The 23,623-nt window shown below is 41.0% G+C and overlaps 1 protein-coding gene across 2 annotated transcripts in view; it reads left to right on the top strand.

The window, feature by feature from the left end:
• The window catches only part of ADAMTSL1 (ADAMTS like 1), a 918,974-nt gene that overhangs the window by 707,636 nt on the left and 187,715 nt on the right, over positions 1-23,623 (top strand). For both annotated transcript variants that reach the window (XM_063455242.1, XM_063455243.1), the window contains 3 exons: positions 1,944-2,070; positions 18,907-18,981; positions 23,320-23,477. In XM_063455242.1, coding sequence (XP_063311312.1) covers positions 1,944-2,070; positions 18,907-18,981; positions 23,320-23,477 — 360 coding nt within the window. The remainder of the gene's footprint in view (positions 1-1,943; positions 2,071-18,906; positions 18,982-23,319; positions 23,478-23,623) is intronic.

The following is a 23,623-nucleotide window of genomic DNA, read 5'->3' as shown; positions in this document are numbered from 1 at the left end:
TGTTGCAGGGAATTGACAAGGGAATTAAAAAAAACATTTTTGTCAATCTTTCTTTTATTGAGGCAGTTTAACCCCTTAAGGACACATGACATATGTGACATGTCATGATTCCCTTTTATTCCAGAAGTTTGGTCCTTAAGGGGTTAAAGGATGTTACAGAAAGAAAAAAAAAAGAATAGGCAGTTTTACTAAGTAGACAGATATCCCATTTGCAATATAAATGTACAGTTACAGAAACTCCATCCTCATTTTATATTAACAACATCAAAGAAAACATGCTAGTTAGTAACTTAAAGAGAAATGTCGCCGAGCAGACATATATTGGGCAATTGCTCGCTTTCAATCTTAATCTATATCTAGGTATGCTGACATGTCGTACTCAGGGATCTGGTATCATGCGTTACGCGACATGGGGAGTGCTATATAAGAGTATCGCAGCAGGTCAGACTGGATGTATTCGAAGATAAATTATAGCTTGAACAGAGCTAGCTAGTAGAAATATACCACTGGAAAGGATAACACATGTAAGTCACTGCACCACACAACATAGAACATTGTAATAAATTTGGGGTGGATAAAGGTAACCACTATGGGCTAAATGAGCCTGGCACAGACATGATTGGATCTAGTAATGGTATGCCCCCGAGATGGCATGGCATGCTGCAGGCGACCCCAGCAAGTCCCGGTTTAGCTGATTCACAGGCATGAGAAGCGTTAATTTGCAGTGGAGCAGTGTTCAGAGGTGGCTGCACCCTCAGAACTTCCAGTTGAGGCAGCATCAGTGCTCCGCGGCTCTCCAGTTTTGCCCAATAGTGATGGAAATGCTTGTCGAGCCGCTGTAAGAATTGCTCCACAGAGCTGTGAGGAGCCATCGCATGCCGCACATGCGTTGCCTCTCGAGAGCTAGGCGCCACCGCCATCTTGGTTCAGTCCACTGTGCACGAGGCTTATGCAGATTAGCGCTTTCAAAGTGTGGCTAGGCCCAAACTCAGATTAGGAGGTAACGGTAAGTGTCGTGGATGCAGATCCAGGTAGTCCAGTCCCTGCTGGTCCAAGGAGTGTTTCGGGATGCATCAGTGGCAAATGAGCGGAGAGATCGTCCGCCTCTCCCCAGACACTTTGCAGCAGGCCACAGCCCTGGATCTATGGTCCTCGGTGGATGGCAGACTCCGGCAAAGTCTTAGATTGTTCCTCTGGGCACCCCGGAGTGTGGTAGTGCCTGTCGGTAGGTTGATTTGCTGGTTAGCTGGGGTTTAAACCCCTTTAAATCTGCTTAGTTTGCAGGAGCAAGAGACCCACACGTCTGCTCTGCTTGATGGCTAGGCTCTGCCTCCCAGGAATTTTCCAAAATTAGGCTAAAAATAGTTGGTCAATTAGCCAATTTTGTGAACAAATTGCTACACGCTACCAAACCTCTGAGAAAGCAAAGGCTAGCGTGAAAACTTTTACTCCATTTTTATAAATATAAAACACTTAGCAGATTTAAAAAGCAATCAACACACAGTATAGACAGTTTCTAAAGTTCTGTACCTATATACACAGGCGATTTGTAACAACCATACACACTAAATCTAGGCCTTGTAATATACAGCTGTGCATTTTATGTCTCCATCTTTTTTTCATTTGCATTCATTTTATTTTTACTGGGGAATGTTTTAGCATTCTGTAATCTTTCCCTTGAAGCCTATGAAGTAAGACTTTAGATTAGCTATAAATCAGGACGGTATGTATTTTTATATGACCTGGCAAAGCAATTCATTTTATTCATAGCTCACGATTCTGCAATCTGTGTTTAGATGACGCTCTCAGTTTGGATCAGGAGTGCTGTTCAGTGCATGCCATCATTTACAGGGCTCCAGAGATGCTACTGGTGTAACATGGCAGTAATTATTCATAAATTCAGAAACCAATCCAAAGACTAATGTCTCTGTTTATGTTGGCAGATTGTTGGCTGCGATCATCAGCTAGGGAGCACTGCAAAGGAAGACAACTGTGGTGTCTGCAATGGAGAAGGGTCCACATGCCGTTTGGTTCGAGGACAGCACAAAGCACAGCTCTCGGTAAACAAAAGTAAGTTTCTATAAGGCAGTACATTTTATAGAGGTAATTCATTTCTACCTAATATTCTCTGTTTTTATTACAATTCAGTATTTTTTTGGTATTCATAATAATAATGTGGTATTGTTGGCGTACATGCTATTCAAATAGATCATTTACAGATTCTAAAATAAATGTTTAACTGCTCATAGAAAAAAAAAAGGTATTGCTTTTTTCAGTATATAAAAGTTTTAATCTGAAAAATTAATACATAGAATACAGTGGTTTTAGTGGTTATCACAAAAAAAATTATTTGGGTGCCACCTGCCATTTTCAAGAGGTTTGACAAAAAAAACTAAAACATGGCTCCATGGCTGTAAGCTTGTAGGGTGTTATGCAAGGACCTTCAGCCTACCATTGACATCCAAGGTTGGAAAGGGTTAAGAGTTACTCCAAGCCTAAAATTCTCATTTGAGTATTCCATTCTATATGATTTAATTTATCACTGGCACTTATTGTTAAAACAAATGTAAATTAAAATAAAGGCATCATTCTGCGTCATTTCTGCTCATTTTGATATCCAATCAAATGCTTCTCATAGAAGAGCATTGTTTGACCTTGGGTGTATCCACAACAAATGCTGTGACCCGTCAGGGAGATAATTCTGATCAAAACTAAGTACACCCCACATGCGTGCTATGTGCATGTTCAAGAGTGGCAAGATGAGCTGTCATTCATTGTAGCCAATGCTTGCCCACTTTCAATCCAAAAGCCAAAGAATGGAAGGACAATGAATGGCATTGAGGCTATCACATAGGGAAGAGATGCAGATACTTTGCTAGGGCACATTGAACAGTGTATTAGACTGAATGTGCAAGCCTTAAAGCTTCACATTGCTGGTAAAGAAGCTAATTACGTATATTGGCAGCACACATCACATGCTGACAATGGAGGTTTGTATGCACAGAAATAACATTAGGTACAGAGTTCTAGGCTGACTAAATGCTACACTATATCAGCAAAGTTGGAATATACACTGCCTGGCCAAAACAAAGTTGCCACCTGAATTTAACTAAGCAAATAGGTAAGAGCCTCCTATTGGATAGTTACTGCATGGGCGATTATCTTTCAGCTGGCAACAAGTTATTTAACCCCAACTGATGCAATGAGTAACTTTTCATTTCTTAAACAGCCATGTCGAAAGACACATCCTGTGGTCATGGAAAAGGTGTTAGTCTGTTTGAGAAGGGTCAAATCATTGGCATGCATCAAGCAGAGAAAATATCTAAGGAGATTGCAGAACCTACTAAAATTGGGTTAAGAACTGTCCAACGCATTATTAAAAATTGGAAGGATAGTGGGGAACCATCATCTTCAAAGAAGAGAGGCAGATGAAGTGATGCACCCATCATGCCTAGTGCCTACAGTACAAGCCTGTGGGGGCAGTTCTATGATCTGGGGTTTCTGCAGTTGGTCAGGTCTAGGTTCAGCAGCATTATGTACCCAATGAATGAGCTGACTACCTGAATATACTGAATGACCAGGTTATTCCATCAATTGATTTTTTTTCTTCCCTGATGGCACGGGCATATTCCAAGATGACAATGCCAGGACTCATCGGGCTTAAATTGTGAAAGAGTGGGTCAGAGAGCATGAGACATCATTTTCACACATGGATTGGCCACCACAGAGTCCAGAATTTAACCCCATTGAGAATCTTTGGGATGTGCTGAAGAAGGCTTTACGCAGTGGTCAGACTATCCTGTCATCAATACAAGATCTTCGTGGAAAATTAATGCAACACTGGACAGAAATAAATCTTATGACATTGCAGAAGCTTATCGAAACAATGCCACAGTGAATGCATGTTGTAATCAAAGCTAAAAGCGGTCCAACAAAATTTTAGAGTGTGTGACCTTTTTTTTTGGTGGCTACTTTTTTTTTGCCAGGCAGTGTATTTGTACAGGCAGCATTTCAAACATTCCACAAACAGATTTATTACAACATGACCGCTTCTAAAAGCAGAAGTGATTATGTGACTTTTATGCAAACTTTTTGCCTACATAACCCGTATTGGCCAGGTTTCCAAATGACTGTAAACAAAGTGTAACCTTGAAGACGTGCTAGAGCACTCAGTGGTGCACAAATGGTTTTATAAACCAGTGTGAAGGTTTGTAACCTGCAAATCTCATATGTCCACTTTTACTTGCCATAGCAGAGTCTAAATGCTTGGGGATGGAATCTTGTGCAATACTAATAAACATACGTTGTGCCACCTCAAGGACATTTTACTATGAAAACTAAATAGACTTAGTACTTTGTCTATTACTAAGTCACTCATTTTAGGTTGTTAAGCTATTTTCCCTTGCATATCCATCTGGCTGTAATTCTCCTTTAGTGTAGTTTATTTATGCTGATGTGTGACCGAGGGAAACCGTTGCCATCTAAGGTGTGTTTAGCCACAAGTATGCTTCCTCGAAAGCATTCCAACTCGCCCCGCTGATGGACTTCCACATCTGTTTGTATTCCCACTAGAAATGGTTTGATGTGAACACACAAGTTCTGCTGAGTTTGCAAACAATTTGCAAACCATTTTATTGAGTTTATTTTAGTAAAATAATAACTTACACATAATGTGGTGCATGAAATAATTATCCGTAGAGGCTGAAATCAGATGTAATGTAGAACTGGATTCATAAACAGAGGTTTTGGGCAAACTCATGTCTTAAGTATCAAAAGATGTATACCAGGAATAGGAAATCATGGTCCAGATGGAATGTAACAGTAAAGAGTGAGATCTGTGAAAGTGACAGTGAGGTTAATTGGTGTGTTAATGAAGGTAATACATATTAAATCTCCCTTTGATTTGTTTTGTTTTGGAAAGAGCTGTTTAGGTCTTGAAAGTAAAATATTCTGTTGGGTTAAGGACATATTTTATCAACATCAAATGCGTTTGGAAGGGAAGAGATTTAATTATAGGACAACATTAGTTTTAACTAACAAAATGTAGCATCTGGCCAATTTGTTGTTGAACGGATGGTTTCTCAAAAAGTGAAAAGGTATACAAAAAAATCCAATTAAAATGGGTTAAACATTTCTGTTCGAATGTATCTGCAATGAGCCACTACGCACATATGCACAGAGCCAGCAGACCCAGCTTTACCAGGCTGACCCACTGCTCAGGTCCTCTCCTCCTCTTCCTTCACATCTTTGAACTGTAGCTTAGACAGTGAACAAGCAGCATCTCAACTTTTTGTGTTGTTATGAACTACAATTTGTCCAAATTTGGGCTGATCAGGTGATCATTTGATTTCCCGAACTCCGTGCCAAAATTGAGCTGAATCACAAACCGAATTAATTGCACAGTGGATGGGGCATGTTCATTTGGATTCATGATTATGAATTTTGCCTGTGTCACTCAAAAATACATGATTAATAGGGAAAAAAGCTGATTGATGGCTAGGATACAGGCACTAAATGTTAATTTTATTCACAGATCAAGTGAGTAGTGAGCAATAAAGGGAAAAAGGAGGAGCAGAAAAAAAAATATATTTAATAAATATGTTGTTACAGAGATCACCTCTGTCGGATACATTCAGCTACTTTTGTTTCACTTTGATACTTTGGTTTATGCAAACCCATTCTACAAGTCATTCGTATATACGAATGACCGACCACCCGGCCCTTGGCGTGTGCTGCTAGTTAACCCCATTGACCTCTAAACCACCGAAAGAACCGACGAACAGCGGACCACCCTACCCCAGTGTCATGGAGTAAGACTTCGGGGTTAAGTTCTCAGCAGTGAGGAGCCTGACTCCACCCCCCTCTGACACAGCTCTGACAGTATTTAGGGAGACTGGGCCAGAGGGAGGGGGCTTGGTGATTGATTGTTTGAGCTAACGTGTGAGTTGCCTCTGTGGAGCTCCATAGGCTCAGCTACTGGGAAACTTGGACCAGACAAACCCTTCCAGCCTTTGAGCAAATGCAAGGATTGCTGCAAGCCATAAAGGATTACTGGAGAAAGGAAACTTTGCTACTTTACAAGTGGACAATATGTCTGGACTATTGGAGGACTACCCATATAAACCTTAAGTATATCTTTCAGCTAATTGATTACAAAATCATTTATTCTATGAACTGTTTCTTGCATTGCAAATACTTCCATTGCTACAAGTTACTAATCTCATGAAGGACAATTCCCATCATGCTTATTCACTATGAACTGTTTCTTGCTCTGCAAATATATTCATTGCTACAAGTTACTAATCTCATGAAGGACAACTCCCATCATGCTTATTCACTATGAACTGTTCTTGTTTTGCAACTATTCTCAGCTAATTGATTATTGTTCCTATTGAAGATTATTCTCATGAACTAATGTTACTTAATGCATCTCTATGAACTAAAGTTATTTTGCATCTCTGAAGAAATACTAAATACTGAACTTTGTGTTGTTGAATTACTTGCAATTCTTATTATTGGATTATTGCCTGAATGCAATTCATTTAAGTTTAACTCTTATTAAAACTTCGGTTGAATCAAGTTACCAGTGATTCTCTCTTTTCTTAAAGCTACAGTATTGATACTTAAGGATTCTCCATTTCTTTACTATTGTAATTAGGGAGTTTACAAGCTGCAGTTGAGTTCCAACCCAAATCACCCCTAGTAGCGTAACACCCAGGAGTGTGCCGATAATTAACCTCCCGGGAGCTGCGGTTTGTGGTTAACTGCAGCCTAATTGGCTGTCATCAGGGTGGTCACCATTCGTATACAATGAACCGAATGGAGTACCGAACCACCTCACGAAAGAACTGTCTGACGACCACCTAGATACTGGCGTGTGTTGCCAACTAAGCTGTGGTTTCTGCGGTTAACCGCACTCTAAGTACTTATCCGAAGGTGGTCACCGTTCTTATGCCGAACACGAGGCGGCGGCCATCTTTGTGTCGTCGAATGCTCAGCGGGACCTAGGTATAAGACTCCTGGAACTATAATCGGCTACTGATTTATACGAATCCTGCTGAGGTGCCGTTATCCTATCCATTCGTACAAAAATCATACGAACAGACTTTACTTTCGTGACTCTTACACGCCATTCGTGAGATCTGAGTGCCATTCGTGAGATCTGAGTGCCATTCGTATATTTTGTGCGCTGAGATCTGAGCTAGCCAAAGAATGGTCGAATGGGCTATTTTATTATTAAAATATAAAAGTTATGTATTTTTATGTGGAGAATAAAACGTTGTATTTTCATGTACTTGGTGATAATTAGGTTAGTATAACCGTTGGGACCAATTATCTCCAAGGAAGGGGGGAGTGTTTTCAAAAGATGCACTTTATCCTTATTGGTTGGGACTTTGCATTGTCCTCTGGCTTGATAACTTATATAAATTGCCATGCATGAGTGCCATTTAAACAGTTAGTTTTACCCTCAACTCGCAGCCTCGACTCGTGTTGTAGGGAACAGTGTATCCTAGCTTTGCTATAGCTAGTGGGATGTTCTACACTTCCAGGAATACCATTGTATGCTGATCGGAGCGTCTCTCTCTCTCTCTCCAAGTTCAGGAACCAGGATATCCAAGCGGTCGAACTTCCAGCTAGCCTGGAGGCAACTGTAACCTATGTTATATATAAATATCATTTTTTTAACTGATCCTCCTGGTTACTTTTTGTCACTTGATGTATAAATCAAATGGCAGGAAAATGCTCCTATCAGTGTACTTCTAAATATATACATAATATTTATATTATTTATATATTTTACAGTACACTGACCCATTTTCATGCCATTTTGATTCATCTGGTTCATTTCTCAAATTGTTTTTTTTTAATTGAAAATCTTACAAGCCGAACTGCCACATGACCAAAAGACCCGAAATTGGTCCTTTCTGTATTACTATTTTTTTTAATGGTTTGGCCAAAACTGAGTTTCTTGTCATGAACTGGTCTAGCATAATTTACTTCTCACTACCATGTCAGATGGTAATGCATGATATCAAACTTGCTTAGGGTAACCGGTAGCCACTGCAAGAAGCTTATTCAAATTCAATGTCAGGGGTGAACTAACAGGTATGCAAAGTCCCCTCACCTCTGAAAGCAGGTTAACTCTCTAATTGCAGTGATTGTTTTTGTAGCTGCCCATACTACTAATTTGTTAAAGGGACACTATAGTCACCAGAACAACTACAGCATATTGAATTTGTTCTGGTGAGTTGAATCATTACCTTCAGGCTTTTTGCTGTAAACACTGTATTTTCAGAGGAAATACAGTGTTTACATTACAGCCTAGTGATAACTTCATTGGCCACTCCTCAGATAGCTGTTAGAGATCCTTCCTGGGTCATGGCTGCCTAAAATGCATCCAAACATTCAGTGTCTCCTCCCTCTGCTTGCAGACACTGAACTTTCCTCATAGATATTCATTGATTCAATTAATCTCTATGAGGAGATGCTGATTGGCCAGGATTGTGTTTGAATCATGCTGGCTCTGCCCCTGATCTGCCTCTTAGTCAGTCTCAGCCAATCCTATGGGGAAGCACTGTGATTGGATCAGGCCACCACTTCTAATGATGTCAGCAGACTGCTTGTTTTTCTGAGTCTAACAGCATGCAGAGCTACAGCTTCAGGCTTGAATACAGTAAGATTTTGCTATATTTATGGAGGCATGCTAGATGGTGGGGGCTAGATGGTGATTTTAACACTATAGGGTCAGGAATATATGTTTGTGTTCCTGACCCTATAGTAAACCTTTAACAGTATGCATGGCTGTAACATGAAATCAACATGTATCTCTCACCAGCTCACATTTAATTACATTCACCCACAATACCTTCTGTCACATACTCCCAATCTATTACATGCCCTCACCCAGTCACATTCATCCAGCCACACACCCCATCATATACCTACATAAAGTCACATGCAGCCACCTACCTTCACCACATTCATCCCAGCCACTGATTTACACATATCTACCAACCAAGTCACATTCACCCACCCGTTCATATGCTTATCTGTAGCCACACTCAACCCTCTTAATTTTTTTTTTTAATTTTCTCTCCTTGTCCTACCTTTGAGTTCAGGGTCAGTCTGGGACAGAAATTTTGTCTAGGCATTAAACATCTGAATGAGCCAGTGGGATGGGCAAGAGCCAGAAAGTAGGCATGTTGTGTCATCACCAATGAAGAAGAACTCCCCCCTCCCCTTTCCACAACCCCCCACCCCTATAAAGGGAAAGTCTTATGTCAATGCTCTTCCAGGGAAGCCTATGCACAGATGAAGAACTCTAGCATGAGAAATGGCCCAGTGTTTGTTTTGCACAAAGCAAGTGAATTAAATAATACACTTTGTTTTTTGGTGACATGTCTCTTGTGTCTCCATAAGTGGGATATGTAATATTGTGTGTTTTATGAAGGATTTATGACAGGTTTATGAATGATGTATTGTCTCTATATAGGAACGATAGTGTGTGTGTGTACTGTAGTTTGTCTATGTGTAGGGGATCAAGTGTCTATGTGTGTATAGAAGATGAATGTGTGTGGGGCATTACAGAGGTTGTATTGTGTGGGGACAAAATTATGGTTTTAAAAAGTGTGTGCCTGACAGGGGCAGGAGAAATAACTAAATTGGTTTCTTAAAATTTACAATATTGTCTGTCCCCCATACATAACTCTTGTGGGCCAGTGGGAGAGTTTAGTGTGCATCTCCGCTGAACACTGACTAAATGCATGCCTCCTGCTAGCTCTGGCACTGTGTGATATTGGAGCATTGTAATGGTAACCTAGCGGAGGTGCAGGCTAGAGTATCACCATGGTTTTAACATGCAAAGGACTGGTATGGAAGATCTTTGAATTCCCTTGTCTGTTGGCCTTGGCCATCAAGGCCCACCAGGCATTTGCTCGGTTTGCCTGATGGCCAGTCTGACATGGTGGAGACTTGCTTTTTAAAATCTTTATCTATGCCTGTACTCTTTATGCCTCTCGCTATACTCCCTACCCCATATGTCTGTCTTAATGCTTGGCATATTATATTTCTCTACATGACCCTTTTCTCCATATTTCCTGCCTTTTCAATATCACCAGATGCCATGCCCATAAATTAGGAATCCATCCTTACTATACCTTGTTTTTTCCTGCCCCTTTCTTCAAGTTAGAAAAAAATAACCTGTTAATAAGCTATATCACCATGAACAAGGGCATAACTAGGTACCGCCGGGCCCCTGTGCAAGAATTAAAGTAGGGCCCCCTTTTCAATCCAACTTGTGCACATTCTTGCACCTCCTCACTCCCCACTAAGCAATACACATGGCTGAGATGTGTGTGGTTTCTTTGTGTGATTGTACTGTTGCTGACTGAGTGTTGCATGTATGTGTGTAGTTGGATGAGTGCGATTGTGTGGGTGTGTGAGGGCTGGCTGAGTGTGATTGTCATTGTGGCTGTTTGAGAAGAAGACAAAGAAATAGAGAGTGCCAGAGAGAGAGAGTGTGAGGGAGAGAGGCACAGAGAGAAATAGACCCAGAGACAGACACATGTAAAGAAATAGAGAGACAGAAAGGCGGGAGAGACAGAGAGTGACACCAGGCAAGGAGAGCCTGAGACAGCTAAAAAGCAAGAGAGAGACAGAGAGTGACACAAGGAAAGGAGAGACTGAGACAGCTAGAAAGCAAGAGACAGAGAGTGACACAAGGAAAGGAGAGACTGAGACAGCTAGAAAGCAATAGAGAGACAGAGAGTGACACAAGGAAAGGAGAGCCTGAGACAGCTAAAATGCTAGAGAGAGACAGAGAGTGACACAAGGAAAGAAGAGCCCGAGACAGCTAGAAAGCAAGAGAGAGACAAAGAGTGACACAAGGAAAGGAGAGCCTGAGACAGCTAGAAAGCAAGAGAGAGACAGAGAGTGACACAAGGAAAGGAGAGCCTGAGACAGCTAGAGAGACAGAGAATGACACAAGGAAAGGAGAGCCTGAGACTGCTAGAGAGACAGAGAGTGACACAAGGCAATGAGAGCCTGACGGCTGAGACAGCTAGAAAGCTAGAGAGCGACAGAGAGTGACAAAATGAAAGGAGAGCCTGAGACAACTAGAATGCTAGAGACAGAGAGTGACACAAGGAAAGGAGAGTCTGAGACAGCTAGATAACTAGAGAGAGACAGAAAGTGACACAAGGAAAGGAGAGTCTGAGGCAGCTAGATAACTAGAGAGAGACAGAAAGGAAGTGAGACACACGGAGAGAAGTAGAGCCAGGAAGAGACAGCCTCATATGTGTGCAGGAAGAGGTGAGGTAGAATATTTCACTCACCTTGATCCTGTGTGCCATGTTGCCGGCTGGAACAGGGCTTTTTGGGGGCCTTAGCTCTGCTTGACTTGTTTTGAGCTCCCTTGTGCAGTCTGAGTGCTGTGGGCATCCTGGGAACTGAGGGAGGGGCCCAGCAGGCAGGATAGGAGGCAGCACTGCCAGAACTCCCAGGAAGAGGTAAGGGGAAGTCATTGCATTCCGGCATGGGTGCTAAATGTGCTTCTGTGGCACACGCAAATAGTGAAAATAGCCGGATAATCCATCTGCACCCCACTCTGCCACTTAGTGATGTTACTCAGTGGCCGATCACTGAGGTAGGTTTAGTATATTGTCGAATTGGCAATACTTTATACTAAATTGCAGTTTTGCAAGGTGAGCCAGTCCTGTCAGCAGGTGTCTACAGAGCAGCTGGGCCCCCTGGTGTAATGGGCCCGGTCGCTGCTGCGACCCCTGCGACCGCGGTAGTTCCACCTCTGACCATGGACAAAAAAAGAAATCAGATGATAATCATGTCTTCGTAATAAATAATAGCAAGCCTTCAAGGTAATGTGGAACTTTACCCAACAGTATTTCCATAACTAGGAAGTTTGCTGCCCTTTTTGTTATTGTCTTTTAGCAGGTGCCTGTATCGTTTGGTGCCTTTTCAACATAAGTAAGCCACGCTAATGCTCACCATGTCCAGATTTAATTGGTCACACATTAGTTCTTTCTGTGATGTAAACAGTGTAGCAGTAGGATGTTTTTCTCCTGCACTAACATATTAATAAAAAAGCTTTTACCAGAAAGGGATATGGACTCTTGAAGAAAGTTTGTTTAAATATTAGGCAGCTTATCATTCATCATGTTAATTCAAACAGAGTGGCTGGTGTGGGACTCATCTAAGTGCTTAAAAATCCAATTTACCTTTATGAGGTTCAAGATGTTAAGAAATTCCTAAGTAAGAAACATTCAGATGGCACGCTTGTGAATGGAAATGTAAACTAATTTAATACCTCAAAAATATACTAAGGGTGTGTATAAATGTGAATACATTAGCAAGTCCTTCCAGTTAATCATTTTCAAATAAACACTGATTGAAACATATATCTCCTGTTACACTGGAAAAATGGCTGTTGTGGTAAATGTTTTAGAAGTTTGTTTTTGCAACGTACAGTAGCTCAGCATCCTGGGAAATGACTCATTCCACCATTCCTATTGGCCTTTCCAGCCAAGACCTTTTCTTGTGTATAGGTTTGGATTCTCTATCACAGAAAAGGCTAAAAGTGTGCATTGGGCCAGAGAATTATCTCAAGAACACAGGTTCTTTGGAACATTCTGATTTAAAACCTAAAGGGCTTATATGCAAAGCACTGACATGTAGTGAATTAAAATACTGAAGTAGGTAAACTTTAAAAATTCTCCAATTCAGATATAGTTACAAATTGGCTCTTTCACCCTCAATTTTGCCTTTCAGATTTTTGGTTGCCACAATCTGGAGTCAGCCGAATATATCTCTGAATTATAGTAAATTGTAAAATGAATAGCAAAATTTAGGCTGCAATTCTCGTGCTGTGATTTTATCTGAGTTTGAGAATTTTTTCCAAATCATTATAAAATGAACTGCAATTTGCTGTATAGAAAATATATATATATATATATTTTTTTTTTGCAGATTATCAGAGAGTGAGCATCAGAAGCTGAATACATTTTATAGCGATGGTTAGGTTTGTTCAATAAGTCTGATAGGAATAAAATAGGAGAACAGCCTTTTTCAGCTACTGATAGAGTTAAATCTACTCTGGATTTTAAGTTTAGATAATCAGAAAGTTTTCAAGTTTAGGCACTAAATTGTACAAGGGCCAAAACAGTTTATGTATTTCCTGTGTAACCACAATGGTAGGGGTCAACTTTTCTTCTCTCATTTTTAATATTAAATTACCTAACCAGAAAAACCATATTAAGGAAAACAATGAAAACCCTCTGCACCCCATTAATAAAGTATGCTAGCTTTCACATGCCTGTACAAATAGGTTTGAGAGAACGGACTGACCACTTGGAAAGAGTGCCAAACATATGAGTAACTAAATCAAAGTTAACACAAGCTATGCACGCTTATGAATGGGATTGTTTGTTTTGGAATATTTACAGATTTGGGAAAGGATCCCAAAGATAAGATCATTAATTATGCAATAAATATAACATCTTAAGTCTTTTTATGGGCAGGGGAACATTTTTAAGCTCTTATTTCTTGCTGCACAAGCTCTGCTTCATCCAACACCGGAAGAAATGAATGGCGTTCTTCTTTTTTTTTTATATATCGTCTAATGTAAACCTTGTGAACAGCTTGCTATTTTTATATTTCCCTAATTTAAGACAAATGCAGGAGTCTAATAGCAGGGAAAGTGTAAAATAGAGAGAGCCTGGTTTTGATAGGAGCACGAAGCCTGCTGAAACCTTTTGGGAGCCTTGTAAATATATGTACGCAGAAACTCTAAATCTGCAAAAGTGAGAATGCTGGTTCTTGCTGATTTTTTTTTTCTTTTTGACCTTTCAGTGTCAGATTATTTTCTTGAAAGATGCTTTTAATTACAGTTTCCTTACGCGACCATAATAATATATGTTTTCAGCTATGCAAGGAAAAAAAGGTTGTATGTTTTAACCACACTCTTACTTGTGTAAAACGAGTAGGCTCTACTACAGACTATATATCGAAGTTGTGTACACCATCTCTACGATAATTCTCTTTATAATTATTTACTTCTCCAAGTGCCATTTATTTTTTTTATTTTTATTTTTTTTATTTTTTTAAATTCTCTCTTGTTGCATGCAACAAGGTTCACTTGGCTCACAGAGCCACAATATACAGGTCAAACAGTAAATGCATAATTCATGGGGTAACTTTCTGGCTTATTGTACTCATGCACAGTTTTGTTTTTAGTGGGTTCATGCTCAAGTGTCTCTCTATTTTAAGTGTAAGTTTCGCAGGTCTAACGAAAATGCTTTAAAAACTGTTGTTAACATAGTGAATTTGGGTACCTGTCTCGATGGCTATCCTGCCTGTTAGTTGGGGGGTTATTTATACTAGGGCCTCAAGAGTGTTCCTCAGGTGGCAGGTATGTGCTGGGGCTAATGTTACACCTCCAGCCCTCGATTACAGCTGGTCTTGTGGGTCGATGGTGGGCGAGGCAGGGGGGGGGGGTTGTCGCCACGGTGTGGGTCACAGCTTGGGGGCTTGAAACTGAAAAATCACAGTACAGCGGAGGGGGGCTATGGAGTTAGATGGGCCATGTCTAGCTAACTTCAGCCCATTTTATCTTGGTGAGGAGGGCCCTCCACATCAAGGTTGCTCCTCAGATCGTCGCTGCGGCGGTTGCCGTGGGCACTTTCCCTTTTGGGTAGAATGGTGTTATGGCATTCGAGTTCCAGCGTTGGGTTGGTAGCTTGGTGGTGTGGGTGCCAGGTGGTTATAGTGAGTCCCCTGGTATGCAGAGTTTGGTGAGGAGTGCTGGTGCCTCAGTGATGTCTGTGATGGAGTATGATGCTTCTCCTTGTTTCACTCGTAGGTTACGTGGGGATCTCCAGTTGTATGTTATGGTTTCGGAGCAGTACCGTGAGGGGTTGCAGTGTTTTGCGCCAATAAAGTGTCTCTCCAGTGAGATCCGCGAAGAACGAGAGGGCAATATTTTCGAAGTTGAGTGGGGTAGTCCCCTTCAAGGCTGCGTGTACCAGCGCCTTATCCAATCCACTCCGAAAACGCCTGTTCTGGCGCTCTGTTGGGCTTTGGTATTCTGAAGTGCCCGTCTAGGGTGATATTCCTTGCCTGTTTGGGCTCCAATAGGTGAGTCATGAGCCTCCGGAGGAAGTGTGGGAGCTCAGATGTGGGCATGCTCTCCGGGATTCCCCGGATTTTCAAATTATTGCGGCGTCTTGAGTCTTGAGCAGATCGGAGGTCAGAGGCAGCCTGACGTTTGGTAAGTGCTTGCACTTCTAGTTGAAGTTGGGCTACTGTTTGGGTTAGGTGCTCCGTGGTGGTTTCCACTGCGCCTATGCGGCATACCAGGCCTGTGATGTCTGTGCGGAGCAAGGCCACATCCGCTTGTATAGTTTTCTGCAGGGCCCCCAACATGTTCTCCAACATAGATGCTGTCACTGGTCTGGAGTCGTTGGTTGCAGACTTCTGGGGGGGTTGTAGTGGCAGTACTTGCCCCTCTCCCTCTTCATCTGGGGATAGCTCCTCAGAGTCACAGAAGTCACCCATGTCAGCGGCCATCTTGGGTCCATGCGCCCCGTATGCTTGGCGGAACAGATCGCCGATACTGGAGCCCGGTTTAGGTTTTTCGGGCTTCAGCTTTTTGGATTTCCTGCCCATGGTTATTAGGGGTGAGTTGGCTGCCGTGTTGCGGCTCAATTAACAGTTTTTTCACCGGGTATCGGGCGTTTTACCCCAGAGCTCGTCACTCGTGCGGCCACTCGGATCAGTTGCTTGGCTCCGCCCCCGCCATTAATTTTTTTAACTGTTAACACTGGCAGGTTAGAATGGTTAAATAGGTGGTATTGTACCATTAAACTGTCACGTTCCAGAATTTTTCATACTCTGTTTACTTATCCTATGTATTTTGCAAATATGTTTTTGTGAGATTTGAAAAATGAAATTTAAATACAAACACATACAGACACAAACCCTCACACACACATAAATATGCATACTGCCTCACAATACCACATTAAAGTTATATTTATAGATACCATGTTGTTTCCCCTAATTAATCTCTTTGAGATGATGCTGATTGGCCCAGTGTGGATATTGTTCCTCATGAAAGCTTCCCTAGCAGGAATAACTGGATTGAATAAGATCCTTTACATTTTTCTTAAAATTTGAAATGCCACAAACATGATTACAAATATATATATTTTTAAATAAAACGCTCATGATTTGGGTGCCAAATTCCTAAACTTTAGAATACAAATGATTTTATTTAAAAAATACTATTTAACAAGCTTTAGAAAGGCTGTCACCAACTTGTTTCCCTTCTAAAGTCCTTCAATAAGCTGTCCCACAACATTCCAGCGTATGATCACTGTCCAATCATTATTCATAAACAGGCCATCAACCACCAAATGTCAAATGCATGTTAATGGATTCTTTTGAAATGCGAAATGGTAGCAGAGCATATTACAAGTTCTAATTACTCTGGATGTGAAAATTGACAAATCAACCTGTCTGTGTAACAATGTAGAAACAAAAATAAATTTCATTTAATCACAACCTCCAAATATCTCCATGCATTGCGCACTTAATATAGTGTTAACAGACATTTGCATAGAAACTGAATCCAAGAGTAAGGTTAGATTTTTCTCAGTAAAGTACTGGGTTAACATACTTGATAACTGTAGATACTCTTTGTACTGGCAGGTCATAGTGAAATTGATTTTGTGCATCCTGGTAAAGTTATCTCATTCTATTAACCCAGTACAGTACTTTGTTTAAATTTATTTTTCTGATTTCTGGTGTAAAAATATATGATGGGGGGGCGGGGCCGGACCGCCGAGCTGGACGATCGCAGACAAGAGGAGCTCCTGCACCAAATAACTAATGGCGGACACAAACCATGTACTTTACTGGACTAACTGACCAACAGCAACAGCGCCCGAAGCAGAAAGGCTGCTGGAACCAGGGAGAGGCTGGCTCTCCGGGCTTCAGTCCCCTGGCGGAGAGGCTTTTGGTGTCCCAAGTCGAGGCCTTCTCCGGCGGTGAGTGGGGCGGACGGCCGCTGCCCCACTATCCTGCACTCCAGCATCCAGCCCAGAGCGCGAACCCGAGCGGACCCGGCCCCGTTCCCCCCCCTATGGACCGGGGGGGTGATCCCGGTCCTCACCCTAAAAGCCTGCTCGAGCCACAGTGGACAAAACCGCTGCACCTAAAATGACGGCAGCCATGTGCGCAAGAGAGAAGAGAGGGATCAGCACCCTCCCTGTGCCGGCGAACGATACCGCGGCTGAAGCCCCCAGACACTGCAAAGCAAGGGATTAAAATCCGTACCATCTGCCCCAACAACCGTCCATACCGACAACGGCTACACAGGGGGGACAGAATTACCCCGCGCCCTGACAACAGCAGGCTGCAAGGACCGAGCAGAGCGCCATGCAGGATGCCCCTGCAAGAAACTGGACCTATCACTCAATATTAATGCGCACTACCAAAATAAAGAATAAAAAAAAAAAAAAAAAACTATATGATGGGATTAATTTGCTAGAGTATATTCATCCCAAATGTTATTATCTCACCTGTCTTGTAATTTATATTATTTATTTAAAAACCTTCAGTGTCCTTATCCAGAGAGTTTTTACACAGATTAACAATTTATGCAATGTGAGACAATAACAATTTGATTAAGTCATTGAGTTGCTGGAGAGAGAAGGGGTGATAGAGTGTTGAGTAAGTGATACTCCTGAAGCTTTCGCTTAAAAAAGGCAATGTCTTTATCTTTGTACTCTGCATGGTTTTGCTCAAAATGATGACGTAATTTAGCAGGTGCTAACGAACTGTTTGGCAATATTTTATTGCAAAGTAAGCATTGTGCTTGAGGAAAATTTTCTGTCACTCATATTCTTGCTGTTATGTTTAAACCAGCTTGTATGAATAACACTGCACTGACAAAAATAAAGAATGTAAAAAGAAATCCTTTCTCCTGTGGCCAATATTATGAGCTAAGTGTCTGCCTGAATGCTTCCACTCTCTATCACTGAGTGGATATGAAATGGCCGATGGAGGGCAGGCTGATTAAGGGTGGGCTGATGGAGGACGGGATGACGGCAGGCATGCATAACGGCAGTCTTGCCATCTCTGCTGATTCTGACCTTCCGGGAACAGCAGGGAGCTGCGGCCATCTTGAATGTGGCAATTCATGGTGGAACCACAATTTTGTCCTAGGGTTCAGCGGAACACCAATTGTGAAACGCTGATCTAGACTGGTAAGAAAGAGAGAATGTGTAAGGCGCTAGGGTCTTCTTGATATTGAAGAGGTGAAAGCGACAGGTGGAAGTAATAAATTGTTTCCAGCCTATCAGCATTCTGAAAACTGAGTCAATTTCTATAGTTTTCTAAACCTTCCTATTTCTAAGAAAGCAGAAAAAAAAAGGATATTTTTTTAAGAGCTCATTTTGTTATTTGGAATGGATATGTCCCAATTCGACTAACAAGGAACCTTATATCCAGCTGAGTTTTCAAGTTTTGACATTGTCTTTCAGTGATTTTCTAGGTTTTTCTTCTTCTTCTTCTTATTGTTACCAGAACCAAATGTGCATAAGCAATAATATCCTAGAACCCTGGTCTGTCACATATTCTGAGCACTGCAGAAAGACGAAACTAACTTGTGATAAACTTGTAAAGTTCCATTAACAAGAGAACATGCCTACCTTCAACCTTACAAGAGACCATATACATTTTTATTAATTATGCTTTGTAGAGTAATGTAAAAACTGGAAAAATACTTCACACTGCGAAAAATATTGCTTTCAAGCACTCTCAGACTTACTGAATAATACCACTATTTAAAGATCTAAGCTAATAAAATTCAATCAATTTGTTTCCCTGCAGTGGATGACACAGTCGTTGTTATTCCATACGGAAGCCGACATGTCCGGTTGGTACTCAAAGGACCTGATCATTTGCGTAAGTATGTTTGCTGATGTATGTTTAGGTTTGACAATAACAGAGAAAAAACTGATTCTCTTTACAAAGGGCAGCCATTTAACCCCTTAAGGACACATGACATGTGTGACATGTCATGATTCCCTTTTATTCCAGAAGTTTGGTCCTTAAGGGGTTAAAGGATTGGTGTGGCTAAAACATATAAAAGGCGAAGAGTGACATGTATATCTATGTTAAACAGTCATTAGATACCTTGTGAATATTATATATTATCTGTTTTCTATAGTGTTCCGATATATATCAGTTTGTTCTTGCTTATTGACTGTTATGTAATGTTCTTGACTTCTCAAAGTAGTTTTCAGGATGCAGCTAGAAGGACTGATTGAGAAAAAAAGAATACATGTGTGTGTTTATTTATATATGTATGTATATATATATTTGTGCTCAGGGCAACCATCGATATGATAAGTGCATACCGTTTAGTGACGTAACCTGTATAGGGAAAAAGTTGGTTGAAGTGTGCCATAACTGACGTATGCGGAAGGCCAGTAAATAAAGTACCATGCCAAAGAATATTTATAAATAGGAAAAGGAATAGAAAAGGAATATTGGCATTATTAGTTCCAGAGGACTGAGCACCATCTTTCATTATATTTCAGTGGATGCTCAGCATCACTTTGTACTATGTTTTTGTGTATATAGATTTAGGCAACTACATCAAAACAAATATAAATGGTATGGCTAAATAGTGACAAAAGTGGATTGCTCTAAAACACCCGTGTAGGATCCCCTATACCAACACTGTAATATACATACAAAACAAGCACAATGGATGGAGCAATACTAGTCCTCTCTTCTCAATGGAAGTTCTGTGGAGACAGAGGGGTATACACAATAGTGCAGATGGCTATTCACAGATAAAAATAGGCAATAGATGAAAACACTCACAAAATTAGAGCCAATTGAACCTTGCTCTGGTGTCAATGGCCTCAGGATCTTTTAGGGGTGATCCAAATCCCTCTGTGGGTGTTCTGGATATCCAAGGATGGCAGGAACTTATCAAACCTTTAGCACTTTGTTTGGTGCTGCTCTGCACAGACCTGCTCTCTCTGCAGGTCAGATACAATCTACATCAAAAGAATTCTGTCTTCAAAGCCTACTGGTGAAGCAGGATCCTGTAGTTGGGGGCTAACCCAAACATTTCCTGTGCCTCAGCACTCTGCCTGGTGTAGAGCAGTGGCGGTCAACCTTTTGACACTCCAGACTACATCTCCCATAATGCTCTTACAACCATCATCCTGACAAAGCATCAGAAGAAATGTAGTCCACAACAACTGGAGTACCAAATGATGCCTACCACTTTGTAGAGAATGTGGAGGTAGGCATGTTTCTTCAACATACTGTTTATTTGTTAGCTAGTTAGTCAATGGTTAATACTTCGAAAAAAATGTTTACACTATGCATTTCTAAGTCAGTAAATCAAGTGTTTTCAGCTTGAGCAAATTATTTGGCTCTACTTTGCAAAGTTCTTCTAAACTGGTTTGTGGTAAATAACCAACTTGTAAGTCTGACCCTACTGTAATCGAGCCAGGAATTGTCGGTTGAAACTTGTGACTTTGCACCTTATTTTCCCCCTAGTGAGGAGCCGACTTGCAGATTTCCCCCTAGACTCACAAAGTTGGAACAACTTGGCCTATAGTGGACAGACACCCAGACTGTCCAATTGTCCCTCACTCATCAATTTTTTTCATTGAGGGCCAGGCTGGTCAGAATTTTCCCTCTGTATCCAGATTAAAGCCTGGATAAAATCTAATCATGAATTGAGCCTAGATCATGAGCCAATTTAACATTTTTTTTTTTTTTTTAAGAAATACATTTTAATGCTCAGGGGGAAGTGTTGAATGTCATACGGAACTCCGTCATGTAGTATTTCGCACATCATTAAAACCCTGGATAATTACATTCTTTTTCAATCTATAAATTGTTTGGTTTTTTTGTCTGGATCTTTTTCCATTATTACTAATGGAACAAAAAGTCCCTAATGAGCAGACAAGTGACATGCACTGAACACCCATTCTAGGAATGGGAGCATGCAACTTCGTGGCTAAGAACACGGAAACTGTTAGTATTCTGCCCTGCCATAGACATGTGTGAAACTCCCTGTGAATAGTGAATAAATCATAGCACTGTATATCTGTTAGTGGCAGCTGTTCCACTGATGTGTTCATTCACATTTGGCATTCAGGAGTCAAACATTCTGTAGGGATTAGCACTTTATAATCACTTGAGTCAGTCCAGGAGATAGCTGTATATTAGAGCGCACTGTTCCTGAACACTAGACAGAGCAAATACTATAATATATTTTTATATTTGCTCATTATTTTTGTAATTGTTTTCACAAAATAGTGACATTTTATTCAAGCAAGGAAGTCAAATTCCATTAATACAACACTACTAGACTAGCTCCTTCACTTCACTATTAGTCTTTTTTTGTCCTTATTGTATAACAAGGAATATTAGATTATTACAAGCAAAAAGCATCTGCTTTTCTACACGTTTCTGGTTTATTTTGATTGACGCTAAATATTGTTTCCATTTTTTGGAAAATTCTGAGAGATTAGGCAGTGGGCATGGGCAGTTTGAGATCGACAATTGCCAGCTTTCTAAAACACAGCAAAACTCAATGACCACAAGGCTCCACCATATCCTCACCTCTTCCAAATATGCAAGCCATATGTCAATGTAAAAATGCATAAGCTTTGGAGTACCAGTACAGTGCAGCCCCTCTGTCCAGAACCGCATCCTGATATTCACCTGGGAGGGACCACTGCACTTTACTAGTAGTCTTTTTATATGAGAAGTTTGCTTTGAGCTCACATAAAAATGCCAGTAGAAGCACAAAAATAGCCCTGGCATGATGCTTGTATATGTTGAGTGTCAGCAGAGTGATAACAGAGGGATGAAATAGTAGGGTTTATTTACTAAAGTTAAAATGGACGCATAAGCTGACTTACAGAATTTTTCCAGTTCAAAGATTTAGTTTTTTCGACAATCTTTTTTTAAAGAAGCTATTGACATGACAGGTAAGAATGCCTACAGCAGCCATAATAGTACAAAAGTATTTCAACTAAGAAATTAGGTGAACGTGACAGTAGCAAGCCCCTTAACTCGTTTGAACTACGCACAAGTTGACAAACTAGATGAGTTCCATATGGGCAGTCAAATGCTGTGATTTGTGAGCACATAGCCTGTGTTCGAACTGGAGAGTTTAGGGAAGGAGTAGCAAGAGGGTCGAAGAGAGGAAGTAGTCTTGGAAAGAGAGGGAAAGAGGAAAAGGGGGGAGAAGATAGAGAAAAAGAAAAAAAAAGGTTGGGGGGCGTTTGTTTGGTTCAGGTTGAGGTTTGTGTTCTAGGCTTCTCTGGACCAGGGGGGTGAGGGGATGGTGGGATCTGGGCACCTGTACCCTCCTGGGAGAGGAAATCCAACCAGGGTGTCCAGGTCGAGATACATTTGTCAGAGGTGCCCCATTTCGTAGATCTCCTCCAATCACTGCCGAAGGGTAGGCACACCCGGGCACTTCCAGAGGGTCTGTATTAGTTATTGTGCAGTGGTAAGGAAGTGCTTGGTCAAGGATTTTTTGTATGTCTAGTGGCATGCTGGTATGGTGCAAAAACATTGGGAGAGGTTACAGAGGGATATCGGAGTCTGTGATTTCCCTGACCTTGGCGTGTATCAGCGTCCAGTATGGGAAGATGTCAGGGCAAAACCACTAGATATGAAGCATGGTGCCTGTGGGAGAGCCGTAATGTCAGTATTCCTCAGGTATTGCTGCGTTCATCCGGTGCAGTACGTCAGGCATTCTATACCCGTTGGCCAGCACTTTATAGCTCATTTACTGGTTCTTGGAACTGATGGAGCATTTATGGGTCAAGACATATATTTTGTCCCAATTCCTGGTCTGTGAGAGTCACACCCAGTTCAAAGATTTTTATCTTGAATTTGAAGATGTGTGGTAAAAAGTAAAGGATTTTGGTGATGGAGGAAAAGTAAGATTATTGAGAAGACAAGTGAAATTATGGCAGAGCTTGCATGATATAAATGGAGTAGATGAAAGTTGAGAGAGGAGGGAAGAGCTGTTATAGAAGGATGATGTTTGGATAACATAGAGGAGATGAGCTTAATATAATTACTTCGATAGTAAGAGACATTACTTACATAAATACTTTTAAATTCATTCATACACAAAACCATTAGGCAGCAGCTCAAGAACTGAGAGAACTGTTTTATAATTATTGAGCTTACTTGTAAATAAATGGTGACCATTTTAATATACTTAAGTAATTATTTTGCTCATTTTAGATTTGGAAACCAAAACATTACAAGGTGTAAAAGGGGAGCACAGTCTCAGTACAACGGGTTCCTTTCTGGTGGATAATACAACAGTGGACTTTCAGAGATTCACAGACAAAGAAATCCTCAGGATAGCAGGACCTCTTTCTGCAGATTTTTCTGTGAAGGTAAGGTAGATGTATGCAAACAAAGTATGCTCACAGTCTTGATAATGAACCACTGCGTAATATTCTTATTAATCAGTTGTGGACATCGCATGCATGACACACAAGAGCATGAATATGAGGGAGATTTTTTTTACATGATTTACTAA

This window comes from Pelobates fuscus, chromosome 5 (assembly GCF_036172605.1).
Source record: "Pelobates fuscus isolate aPelFus1 chromosome 5, aPelFus1.pri, whole genome shotgun sequence".
NCBI classification, from domain to species: domain Eukaryota; kingdom Metazoa; phylum Chordata; class Amphibia; order Anura; family Pelobatidae; genus Pelobates; species Pelobates fuscus.
The sequence above is the reverse complement of the archived record's forward strand: the minus strand, read 5'-3'. Positions and strand labels throughout refer to the sequence as shown.